Consider the following 13,114-nt stretch of genomic DNA (forward strand, 5'->3'; position numbering starts at 1 on the left):
TTCCCTGAGTGCCGGCCCGGTCTTTGTTTCGGAGCACACCGAAGTCAGAGCGCGGGGCAGCCCGCCGCGGCTCCCGGCGCTCACGGCCTCTCACGCTGCGGGAGGGGACGAAGAGGCAAGAAGGCGGCCTGTTTTGTGTGCCTGGGCACCTCCACTGAGCCCTTGGGAGGGATGTCTTGAAAAATGCCTGTTTCTTTTTGTTAGGGACAGTGAGATGGCACAGTGACTTCTCCTGTCCCTGCGGAAACCGACGAGGGTTTGGTTTGTCTTTGCAGCAAGGGAGGTGCTTCCTTCAGCATCCAGTCCACGGACGGTGCCGTCCTCCAGCACACAGGGCTGGAGCGGAGGGTGCGCTGACGTGTGACCCACTGCTCTCATCCCTTTGCTTGACAGGAACACCTGATTGAGAACGAGGTGTCCATCCTGCGCCGGGTGAAGCATCCGAACATCATCATGCTGGTGGAGGAGATGGAAACAGCTACGGAGCTCTTTCTGGTGATGGAGTTGGTCAAAGTAAGAGCGGGGAGAGGCTGCAAGAGCTTTCCCTGCCGCCACATCCCCGGACTTAACCGTAGTTTGAAGGACCTAGTGAGAGAAGGGTTTTGCTACCTTGAAACTATTTTTAATCATCCATTTTAGTGTTTTGTTTTTGTTTGTTTTTTTAATCTACTCCAGGCTGATGAACCCTCTTTGTTACCTTCACAGGATTGCCACGGTTCATATTTTGATGTGTCCTTTTGCGTCCTGTAGGGTGGAGACCTTTTTGATGCAATTACCTCCTCAACCAAGTACACGGAGCGGGATGGCAGCGCCATGGTGTACAACCTGGCCAACGCCCTCAGGTACCTCCACGGCCTCAGCATTGTGCACAGGGACATCAAGCCGGAGAACCTCTTGGTACGTCACCTCTGCTTTGGCTGTCCCTACTCATGACTCTCCTCCTTTAAAATGACCACAATCACATGCAAACAATGTGGCGTCAGAGTCTATACCGATCCTGCAATAAGGGACCGGGAGTGTTTAAATTTCAAAAATCAATCTGACGCAAGGCCATGACCACAAAATATTAATGAATTTCTTTAGTTGATCTGCATTTCTGCATTTATTATTTACCAGACATTAGAAAATGTGTTTTCACATATGTTTTGTTGATGGTACTGACTGTAGAAAGGTGAGCAGGGAGATTATTTTGAGGCAAAATATTCTAAAGAATAAATTGGAGACAGAATCAGAACGTGCGGGTTCATATAAGTGCTGGACACAACTTTGGAAATCTAGTGCATTCATCTCAGCTTTACAGATGTGGAAATGGAGACCCAGAGATGCTAATTTTTCTTCCTTAACAGTCTTATTTGCCCCTTTGTTCTGCAGAAGAAAGCTTTGTATGATGGCACTCAAAGTGCTTTATAATCTGGCCCGAATTTACCTTTCCAGCCGCCCCTCTGTTGCTAGCCCTTCCCCACCCACCCAGCCAGGTGGCAGTCACCTTTAAGCCACATTTCACACACCTTCCTGGTGGCCTTAATAACTAAACAAAGCTTGATAATTGGGACCATCCTTGTGTCTACGATGTAGAGGAATTTTAGAGATGCTGATTGGGGAGTTGTGTGTACACCACCCCCCCCCAAACCTACACAAGACAGTTGGCTGAGCTGTCAGCATCATTACTGTCTGGGAGGTGAGGTTATCTGTGTCTTCCATAGTGTGTTAATCCCAACGTAGGTTCCCCGTACCCTAAATGTACTTAGTTAAGGCTTCACTTTATCACAACGTTTTACCTCATTTGCTTATGTCCATACTGGTCTCTGTTTGTACTGTCCTGCCTCCCAGCAATGTGACAAACACATTGATCTTGTAAGACAGCTGAGCAAAAGGCATGTCTTCTTTGACCTCACCCGTGGGCAGAGTCACGTGTGGCCCCTTTGATTTCTTGCCACAGAGTGCTGAATTTGTCATCTACTTGTCTGTCTCCCTCTCTAGGTTGTACAAACCATTAGCAGCAAAGGTTTGTGGTCTCAGTTACCTTTATATCCCCGGTGCCTTAGGCAGTGCCAAGTAATGCTACAGTGCATGTGGAGAAAATGTTTGATGATTGACCACTGATGGTCCCTCGGCTAGCTAGCTGCTGGCACTTGGGCACAAGTATTTACAGCCTGTGACTTGCTTGCACTATGCTAATAATTATAGAAAGGAATATGCATTGATGGACAGGCTTAGAGGCCACGCTGGAGACTTCCTGCCCATCCAGAGTATCTGGTTTCCCTTCGTGGTAATACCATTTGATGATTTCTAAGCGCCCATTTGAGAGTATGTGAGTTTTTTTCTTACTGTCTTCTGCTTAGAGGGAACTATGTTTCATTGCTACATGTTCCTATTAGGAAAATAAATATCCCTGCTCTATAAAACAAGATGTAGTATGGACTCAGTTTTATGGACTTGAAGGAAGCATGGAGACCGAGTTGTAAACTGGGACTCTGGTGGGGTGTGAGGATGTGGTGCTCTCTCCTCCAAACAGGCTTCTCGCCCACGATGCCCTTGCGGGGTCTGTCAGGCCCCGGCTCCTCCGCCGTCTGGCTGAGTTTGGCCAGGGGCCTCACGAGCGAAGGTGACAGGGCTTTCCCCGAGTGTGGCCAGACACGACCCTGTGGTGGTAACGAGGACACCTTGACCCCTCCCAGCTGTGCACGCTCTCCTCACCCCAGTGGCTTCAGTTATAGACGTTCTGTGTGGATAAAGGAACCACGGGTCTCCGAGGACCGTTGGCCACTGTGGAGCCAACCCGAACCACAGCTCTGATCATCCAGGCCCTGCGAGGACGCTGCTAAGACGTTAGTGAACTTGCCTGCGGACCACCATGGCCGCTTCCCAGCTCATCGGTTCTACTCTGGCCCCCGGTTCTCCCTTTTCCCCTCACGTTGTTAATGCATGGAGGATCCCAGAGTCAGCCACCTTGTCATGCGTCAGGGGCAGACACCGGCACGGGGAGTGAGGTCTCCAGCGTGGGGTGTCCCGGAATGGAGCCAGGACATTGGCACCCAGTCCCTCATCCATGTAGCCTGGCCTAGCGGCCTGTTCTCCCTTCTCCACGACCTGCACCAACCCCCAGTGCCACCCAAAGGGCAGGAGAAGGAAGAGGTGATAGAAGTGATGTCTGGATGAAGCTAATTGGTGATACAGGAAGAAGGGCCTTCGGGTCAGCCTTCAGACACCCTTAACTGTACATAACTAAGTAAAACACGCGTCTGCCACGGAGAACCTACCTAGGCCACTCAGCACGTTCTCGATTTAGTCAGCAGGTTGGCTCTGGCCGAGCATGAGAGAGTGCTGTCACGGCACTAAAAGCAAACACACAGTGCCCGCCAGCCTCTTCCTGCTCTAAAACCAACACCAGAGTGTTCAGACATCTGATTTGCATGCCCTTCTCCAGGGGCAGCGTCGTGATTGAAAACCCTGCCGTCGGAGCTGTGTGGGTCGCCGTGTCAGGGAGCACAGGGCTGGCCGTGTGCGTGGTGAGTTACCGCTGCTGGGGCCCTGTCGTCGTTAACTATGAGGGACCAGCGATAAATCCGCCTTCCAGGAGTTCTGGGGACGGCAGAGGAGAGGGCTGGTCTCTCACATCCGAAGTCCTTCTAAATCATCACGTTGACGTTTTATTTAGAGAGCACACACCGTTCACTCGGTATGTGGGATCTGCTTGCCTCCCATTTTTTACGTTTGCATTCTGAGAGCGACTTTCCACGGAGCCTGTCACTGCCTGTGGCAGACGCTGCGGCACCGGGGCGGTGGTTCTCACAGCGGGACTGTGAGCCCGCTCCGAGCTCGGGTGTGTGTGCCCACTGCGGCCAGGGCTCTGCCCGCTCTGCTCTTGCTTTCGAAACAACTGTCCTGGGACCCGCTCTTGGATGGCAGTGGTGTTGCTTGGAACGCACCCTTGGCTGTCCGCTTGTAGCTAGAGACCTCTGTGCCTCAGTTTCCTCGTCTGTAGAAAGGGAGGCAACAGTTCTCTTCTTAACCGCCCAGCGGGGTGGCTGTAGACAACCAGGGAGAACACTGAACTCTCCATAGTCCTGTGAGAATGTCAGCTCCCAGGGAGACGTGACGTCTCTGCCAGAACAGAAGGCCTGGAGGCCCTGTGCACTCACGCACCCCTTACTTACAATCACTTTCCTAAAGCAGTACCATCTGTGTATGCATCAGTATCTGTCTCTTCAAGCAGCATCGCAAATGTGTGTGTGTGCGTGTCCTGGATGGATTGATAGATACTTCTCCTGCTTTGAAGAGAATCTCCAGCTGAGATTTGAAATGTACTCCAATTGTCTTTCACATCTTTGCCTCTGTGTCTAGCATAGGGGAGAGATGACTCGGATAAAATGTTATTATTTCAGGCTTGTCTGCCCCTTATGACACTTCGCTTTTGATGTTTAGCCAAGAAGCACCACTTGCTCAGCCATAACTCAGCGATTATAGACTGTTCCGTCCCTTTCTATTTCTGCTCCCGCATCTGAGTCTGAATTCCTTATAGGGGATGTGAAAAACGGGACTTCTGGGGCTTCTGAGGGTCTAACAACAACCCTTAAATACCCCTTGGCACGCCTAAATTGAATGTCTAAAATAAACACTATTTTTCAAAACTGTACCTAATGAGTGTGTATTAAAGTTATAAAAACAAAATAACAACATGAATAAAACTTTTTTTTAACTCTCATGATACATTTAGAATTATAACGTTGCTTATAATGTTCTTATCACTGCAATTACTTTGGGAATTTCTTTCTAAAGTCTGGGTTTCAGTAAATGCGTCATAAATTCTAACTGTAATTTCCTACATAGGCATGTTCTCGCTATGTTGACATTAAACATAATGGATGGAAAGTCGTCCTAAGACTCCAGCAGGACTGGGAGCCTGGTTTCTGTTGCTTTAGGCTGAATCATTAGTAGCTTTGCATCTGGCCCTGCTGAGTTGTGGGCTGACTTCGAATGATAAATATCTGTGAGGGGCTCAAAGTCCTCCCGGCTACGCCTATGAAGCTTGGAAGTCATGTAGTGATGTGCTGGGTGTGTGTATTTTACGCATAAACATGGAAGCATCTATCAAAATGTTCAGGTGAAAAATATTCTTTGCAAACTTGTGAGGACCTCACACGTAAAGCAGGTATTTCAGCATCACCCCGTTTTAAATGCCTGTAAAGATCGGGGATCATTAACTGGGGGAGCCCTGAGGTTCTTGATGTTTTTCATTGATGACTATATAAATCACTCCCTCTTTAAGGATCAGACTAATGGATGATGCTGTTAACATGTTTATCTTGAAAAAACATAATTTTCTATTTTTTTTAACCTCCTCTCATAAGTAGTAATTTAGGTGAAAATCTGATTAGTTCATAGTAAAATATGAGGAAAAGCAAACTAAATAAGTTTAAAATAGAAAAAGACATTATGTGAGTACAGGTTAGGTCTCTGCCGTTCTTCTCTGAAACTCAGTGTTTTCAGGGTGGACATCCAAGAGGTGAACAGACAGGCACGTCAAAGAAGATAATCAAACCTAGACTGTGCTCTCGTACACACTCGATTTTTTCCAAAACCATCCATTTAGAATATCACTTCCAGACCTTTATCCCATAAGGAAAATATGCCTATCTGTAAAATTTTTCCTGATTATGGAACCAACACATGTTCATTGGAAACTACTGAGAAGTATAAGGGGAAAGTTAAAGTAATCCCCAGTGTTAACATCTGGAGATAAACTGAACATTTGGCTGTATTATATATATGTGTGTATAATTTTGAATATTTCTTTTTATTTTACATAATATAGTGAATGTTGTCTGTATGATTAATATTTTTTGAAATGTGCTTATTAGTAACTGTATAATATTTTATTATAGGGACGTACTATGACTTATGTTGTTTCCAGCTTTAAAAAACAGATAAATTCTGAGGCTGGTGTCCTTGTACAGAACCTTTGGGTCCATTTCTTTCCCCTTAGAGTTGGTTCTTAGCAGTAGATTTACTGGATCCAAGGTTATTAATGATATTAAGAAATGTATACATTGCTAAAATGCTTCCTAGAAAGGTTACTTCAATGTAAGCAAAAACAAGGACACCTTCCCCAGCATTGTTAAGCCTTTTCCAATATGATGATTATCTAATCTAATCAGCCAGGAGAGGAAAGGAACATTTTTAGAACCCTAATCCGAGCTTGGTCTCATTTTATCATCATACCAACCCCCTATCATCCCATTTCACAGAGGAGGCAGCGTGCTCAGAGGGGTGAGTGACTTCTGAAGGTCACACAACCAGAAAATGAGGGGAGTGCTTGGTTATTTGGGTTCAGGCTGTCTGATCCCCAAGTTCATTTTCTGTCTCAACTTCCAAGGTTTCCCCCACATGTAATATTTAGGATCATCATTGACTTTTCCAAACAAAACATGCAAGTCTCTGAGACAACACCTGGTGTGTTAGTGGGCACTTAAGAAACCTCATGTTGGAGACACGCAAGTGCATGCCGCACTCACAGCCACAGTCAGCCTGCAGTGCAGGTTGGTTTCCTGCTTCCAGGCACAGAGGCCGCTGCAGCCACCCGAGGCAAGCAGTCGCCACACTGCCGCGCTAGCGCTGTGTGAGCGTGCCATGGGTTCATTAAACTCCCAGGTGAGGTGCTTTTTTGCAAAAGTAGAAGTGTGTTTGTGTTTTTTTTTCAAATTTCACACAATCATGCAAAAATCTCTCATCTCAAGAGCAAAATTAGATCTTTAAAGCATCGAAGATAAATCACAAAGATATTAACCCAAGGAGAGCTTTCTTTTGAATGTATTGGTCAATGTCTCCATGCCATTTCTACCTAATTCCAAGGGCCCCCTTGGAAACATGGAGGCAGAAAACCATGTGTGATGATCAGCTGGTTTCTGTCCCAGGTGTGTGAATATCCAGATGGCACCAAGTCCTTGAAGCTGGGAGACTTTGGGCTGGCCACTGTGGTGGATGGGCCCTTGTACACGGTCTGCGGCACACCGACCTACGTGGCTCCAGAAATCATTGCTGAAACCGGGTAAGGCTCCTGTGGTTTGGGCCAGTGCTTTATCTTCGGAGGGGAAAGGTGAATTTTGCTCCTGTGTATTCATGTGACTCTGGGGAAGGGGATGGGCAGGGGAGAAACTATTTACCTGCGCTATAACTGATCTCAGAAACTTAAATTGGTGCTTCTACACTCAAGAGTCCTGGGCCTGGACTTTTGTCCCAAGGCTGGTCTTGGGAACATGGCAGCAGTGCCCAAGTTTGTAATCGAGATGGTAACTGCTTTTGTCCGAAGGACAGTTAATTCGTGTACATGAAATGAACAGTTTGATGCTGAAAAGAGCCCCCCTTTATTTTTCTCACAAAGGCAAGACTCCAGTAATGAGGAGGATTCTGAGGGTAATATGGTTATTTCTCCCCCACTCACCCACTTTCTTCCCCTAGCTATGGCTTGAAAGTGGACATTTGGGCAGCAGGCGTGATCACGTACATACTCCTCTGCGGATTCCCACCTTTCCGAAGGTCAGTGGCTCTTTGTGTGACAATATTTGAATTGTAAACTCTCCCTTTGATTAGGGAGCAGACATTTTACTTCTGGCAGGCAGGACCAGAAACTGGGTAATAAAAATGTCAGTTAAAAATTATATAAACATGCCTTTCACTTTCGATATAACTTACAAACTATTAATGTATATTCCTTGATCATGCTTTTTTTTTAATTTTAAAAACTTTATTGATTTTAGAGAGGAAGGGAGAGAGAGAAAAAGAGTGAGAAAGAGAGACCTCTGAGAGAGACATTGATTTGCTGTTCTACTTATTCATGCATTCATTGGTTGATTCTTGAATGTGCCCTGACTGAGGGTTGAACCCACAACCTTGGCATACTGGGATGACGCTCTTAACAGCCTGAGCTACCTGGACAGGGCCCTCAACCATGCTTCTGATGTGAAGCCAAGGCCTTTGCTTTGTGTATGGTCCTCTGAGCTTCTTGTGGCCATTCTTCCATGAAACACACCCATCGTCCAGTGTCTCCAGTTCCCGTTCTCAGTTATTTTCAAGGGGACTGAGATTTAAAGATCTTTGTAAAGCTATCTGATCCTTCCAGGAAAACCTTTTTCCAATTTTTAATAGTTTTCTCTCCTACCTAATTTGGAAACAGTTGTTTTGTTTTGTTTTGTTTTAACAACTCATGCTCCAAAGCATTTAACCTAGTTCTCATAGAAACAGAAAACTTAAAATTCATTTTATCCATTCATGTAATATTTAAAGGGGTAGGAGTACAAATGCTTTCAACATAAACAGGACTGGAAACAAACAGACTGAGTGTTTGGTAAGCATGCACCCCACCTGGTGGGAGCAGAGGTGGCCACACGCGGGTCCGGGTGTGTCCCAGGGGCACGAAGAACCCCCTGTTCCTCGGCAGCTCGTGGACGTGGCGTCAGCGTGGGCTTTGCCCGCAGCGCCTCTTCTGATCAGTTCTGTCTCATCCTTTGGAGCAAACGAATGGCTACTGACTTGGAAGCAGAAGTTCATCTAGGGTGCATGTTTGGTTTTCTTCTGAGTTTTCTTACGCTCTCTTTTCATTTTAATCTCTTCTTTTGTTCAGTTTACTACTATTTGTCGCGTAGCAACTGTGTATTCTAAGTGCCAGGACTCAGAGGGTGAATCATCGTGTTCTCTGGGGTCCTAGTACGTACAGTGTAAGTGTTTTATCAGTAAGTGAAAAACAGGTTTATTTCACCACATCCCAACATCTTACTATGAAATGTTCCAAACATTCTGAAAAATGGGAAGTTTTTATCTTTTTGCAATTATCAGTGTTTAGTTGAGTTGAATGTTTTTACTGACACTGCAGCAAACACAGGAGTGATACAAAGAGGTCAGTCTGTCCTTCCGAGAGTCTCTGGTGTGGTGTAAAGACACACATCACAAGAGTATGGATCAAGAAAAATAACCAGAGCCTGAGGACATGTTCACTTGAGGGTGGGAATCACAAACAGTTAATGGAAGATGTAGCAAGTGAGCGGGCCCTCGTCCTGGTGGCATGGGCTGGGTTTCTATAGGTGGGAAGCTTTCTGTCTGGCCATCGACACCATGGCCTTCCATCGAGGTCGTTGTCTGGGTTACACAGACCGTAGGATCACCACACATGTCCGTTCACATTTTCTTACCAATAAACAACCCCAAGAGTTAGGGCTCTCATTTAGTTCTGTGGATCATTAGGGCGGGTCTCCCGATCTGGGCGGGCTCAGCGGGGATTTGATGGTCCGGTGTGGCCTCGCCCACGTGCCTGGGAGCTGACAACAGATAGGACCGGGCCTCCAGGGGGCTTGCCTGGGTTTCACGTGACAGTGGATTTAGGCATTCCAGAGGCAGCCAGAGAGAAGGCAAGTCCCTCTACCTGAGCACTTGTCAAGTCTCTGCGTTCCTTATGTTTGTTGACGGATGTCCATGGACCAGATGAAGTCAAATAGCTAAGCTTACAGTAAGCTTGGGAGAAGATTAAGAACATGTACTTAGAGGGAGAGGAAGAATTTGTGGCCATTTTTGAACCATGCTGTGCCCTGGTTGGTTTCAGTGATGACTTGTTTTGGAAACTAGTCAAGGGTAGAGGGTAGTGGGTTTGATAGCTGGTGATCCAGGGGCCGGTCACCCCGTAACGCCCCCCCACGATGGTTGACCCAAGTTGAGACCAATTGGAAAAGGGTATCAGGGATCAGTTTTCGAGGAATGTGTGCTCACAACTCCCTCTAGTGTTTCCACTTGCCAGTGCAGCCTGGGAGTTTTGCCTTGGACTTAAGCTTTTTACTTTTTAACAAAGGTGGGACTCAGATTAAACGAGTATATATGAAGTGTGACTTGATACCCAGAGGAGAGCAGCTTCTTTGTGGGATCTGGAGATAAGTCCAGCTATAAAAGCCATAAAGCTACATTCTGAAATCTACTGCCCTTGTATATTATATTCAAAAACTGGTTTTACAACTTCTGAAACTTACAGAAATGCTTTCTCTCTTTCATAGGTTGTGATGGAATGTTAATGTAATGTAATGTAGTGTTAAATGCTAGTTACAGAAGCATCTTCACAGCACAGGGACATTCTGGAGAGATTCCGGAACCCACTATAATGTAAACTGCATGTAGAACAAATTAGGAAATGGTACTTTAAATAATAATAAAGGACCATGGTATAAAAGCAATTATCTACATCAATTTGTACCTAAAATGAAAGTCCTCCAAACAGATGTTTCAAAACATTTACTTCGTTTTAGCAAAGATAATTTAACCCACGGCTTCTTAATTGAAATTGTTTCTTGGAATTTATAGTTTCAGCTTCTTGAACTGCTGTGTCTCTCATTTTTCTTTTTTCAGGCTTTAGTCTTAGCTTGACACGTATCCTTCCTTCAGTCTTTTCAACCCCAGACTCGTTGATATTGATTTGCTAAAGGGAACTGACATTTTAGTTATTGCCTAAGCAAGTCTGTTTTAGGACCGCTGACATAAAATACTTGCAGTGATCACAGGGGTGCATATATTCTTTTGAATTACTGTTTCAGGTTTTGTTTGGATATATTCCCAGAAGTGGGATCACTGGATCAAAAGGCAGTTCCATTTTTAATTTTTTGAGGTCACTCCATACTGCTGTCCACAGTGGCTGCACCAGTCTGCGTTCCCACCAAGGGCCCGACAGTAGATGAGTGGATAAAAAAAGCTGTGGTACATTTACCCAACAGCATACTGCTCAGCCCTAGGAAAGAAGAAATCTTACCCTTTGCAACAGCATGGATGAACCTGGAGAGCGTAAAATAAGCCAGAGAAAGACAAGTACCACATGATTTCACTTATATGTGGAATCTCATGAACAAATAAACTAACAAACAAAATAGAAACAGACTCAGAGATAGAGAACAGACTGATACCTGTCAGAGGGGAGGAAGGTTACGGGGCTGGGTGAAAAGGTGACGGGATTAAGAAAAAAAAAAACCCTCAGACACAGGAAACAGTATGGTGATTACCAGAGGGAAAGGTAGAAAGTGTGAAGAGGGGATAAATGGTGATAAGGAGACCTGACTTGGGGTGGTGAGCACACAAAACAATGTATAGATGACGTATTATAAATAGAATTGTACACCTGAAACCTATATAATTTTATGAACCAATGTCACCCCAATAGAATCAATAAAATTTTTAAAAGTAATGTTTGCATGTCTCTACTGAGGTTTTGCTTACACACAAGCACACCCCATAAATGAAATGTGTGGGCATCGTTCATGAAATAGCTTACAAACAGTTTCAGGTTACCTCGCCTGAGCTTCACCTTGCTTTGACTCACCATGGAAAAGAGAGAATTTTTTTTGTTTTCGAGGTTTTTCTGAACGAATGTTTTTAGACTTGCGGCACCTTAATCCAGGGACTGTATTGTTTCAGAGTAAAAAAGTGCCCTGAAGCATCTCAGCGAGGTTGTAGAGTACAAATGCGTTAATAAATCCAGCGTAGATGCAATCAGAGTGGCTTTCCTTATGTGACTACTAAGAAGGATAAATTAAGTTTAGCTTTCTGTTCTTCTCGTGAGGGGAGCCTGGAGCTCTTGCAGCTCACAGCAGGGATTCTTCGGGGTGGATTCTTAGTGCCAGGACATTCCAGGGTTTTGTTTGTTGATTCGGGGTATGTTGCCAAGAACTGAAATGAGTGCTGCACACTCACTTCCGACTTTTTAGCTGTTTATCAACAAAATAAAAGCCATATGTGTTAACAAAATATAAGTCATTTGAGATTTCAGGGGGATAAGGGGGAGATGGATGGAGTAAAAGAGATGGCTAAAAGAAATGATTCTAGAAATAGGTGATTTATATCTTCTAATATTAGTCTCCTGGGGTCCCCTGGTTCTCAAAAGGGTTCTGTAAAACCTCATTGTGCTTTAGGTGTGTCCTGCACTCACTGTGAAGGACATTGAGCTGAGTGCAGTCAGTAGGGAGATAAGTTGAAAAGGAAAGAAAATGTGTAGACGTCTAGAAAGAAACCATGGGTACACACTCAGGAAAACCACTTTTCAGGAGCATGTAGCTGAGGGGGTGGGACCTCTTGGTTGCCTGGTTGCCTGGCCCGACTTCTGCCTCTCATGTGCCTCTGGCCCCAGAATCCGTGGACCAGCAGCTGTGGGTTCAGCTGAGCTTGGGGAGAGTCGTGGACGTGCGCAGGTCTCCCCAGCTCTCCTCTTTCATAGAACAGGAACGAAGCAGCCACCTCATCACGTGGCCCCAGATTTTGTCTCTAGGTACTGTCCTAAATGACCCACTTCCAAGGACACTACACTTGTCCTTGCCTGCTTGGAGAGGGCTGGTGGCCTAACCAGGCTCCTATCCAGAGGGCTGGGTCCCCTGTGAGCACCCTGAGCAACAGCCTGCGGGGTCGTGTTGGGAACTCCAAGAGCAATGTTGTACACCTGCCAGGTGAGCCTGGACGTCCGCTTCTGGGCCTTGGTCTTGGCTATTATCAGTGCATGCTGAGTTTTCTACTAGGGCTTTGTAAAGCCCTCAAAAGATAAAGACTTTGTTCTCCCTCTGGCCACCGCTGAGCAGGTTTCTGGTAGGTGGGGGGTGTCCGGCACACTGAGTTTGTCCCAGCATGTCTTCCCGTTCCCATGGCACTTCTCATCACATGTCAGGTCATCATGAGCGAGCACACCTTTGAGTGTGGGACAGGTAGGCACAGGTTGGGGAATGATACCCACCTTGGGACCACGGGGAGCATTTGTCTCAACCAGGGCAGTTCTAGTTGATGTTCTTGTCCGAGCCGTTTCTCTCTAACTGAGCTTAACTGAAAGTCAAGTTCCAGTGGGGAGCTAATCACGTCTTGACTGTTTGATCCAGATTCTGGCCTTTTCCTGTGTTGGCCACTTCACTGATCTTTGGCTGTTTGGTTGGAAAAGTGGAAAGAGGAAGGGCAAGGAGATCCGACTCAGATTAGCTGCTTTTCCACTCGGTTGCCATGAGCGATTAACTGAAGACAGATGCTGAGGTTCTTTTCTGGAATGAGGATTTATATGACTTGTGGATTCTATGTTTTCTTGTCTTTTTTTATTGAGGCAAAATATACATAATAT

At 45.8% G+C, this 13,114-nt stretch overlaps 1 protein-coding gene across 2 annotated transcripts in view; it reads left to right on the forward strand.

Annotated features, from left to right (window-relative positions):
• DCLK2 (doublecortin like kinase 2) overlaps positions 1-13,114 on the forward strand; it is a 121,885-nt gene that overhangs the window by 100,399 nt on the left and 8,372 nt on the right. For both annotated transcript variants that reach the window (XM_090287876.1, XM_090287877.1), the window contains 4 exons: positions 394-513; positions 751-897; positions 6,915-7,048; positions 7,459-7,536. In XM_090287876.1, the coding sequence (XP_090144002.1) occupies positions 394-513; positions 751-897; positions 6,915-7,048; positions 7,459-7,536 (479 nt within the window). The remainder of the gene's footprint in view (positions 1-393; positions 514-750; positions 898-6,914; positions 7,049-7,458; positions 7,537-13,114) is intronic.

The sequence above is a fragment of the Furipterus horrens genome, unplaced genomic scaffold (assembly GCF_987537825.1).
Source record: "Furipterus horrens unplaced genomic scaffold, mFurHor1.1.pri manual_scaffold_10, whole genome shotgun sequence".
Lineage (NCBI taxonomy): Eukaryota > Metazoa > Chordata > Mammalia > Chiroptera > Furipteridae > Furipterus > Furipterus horrens.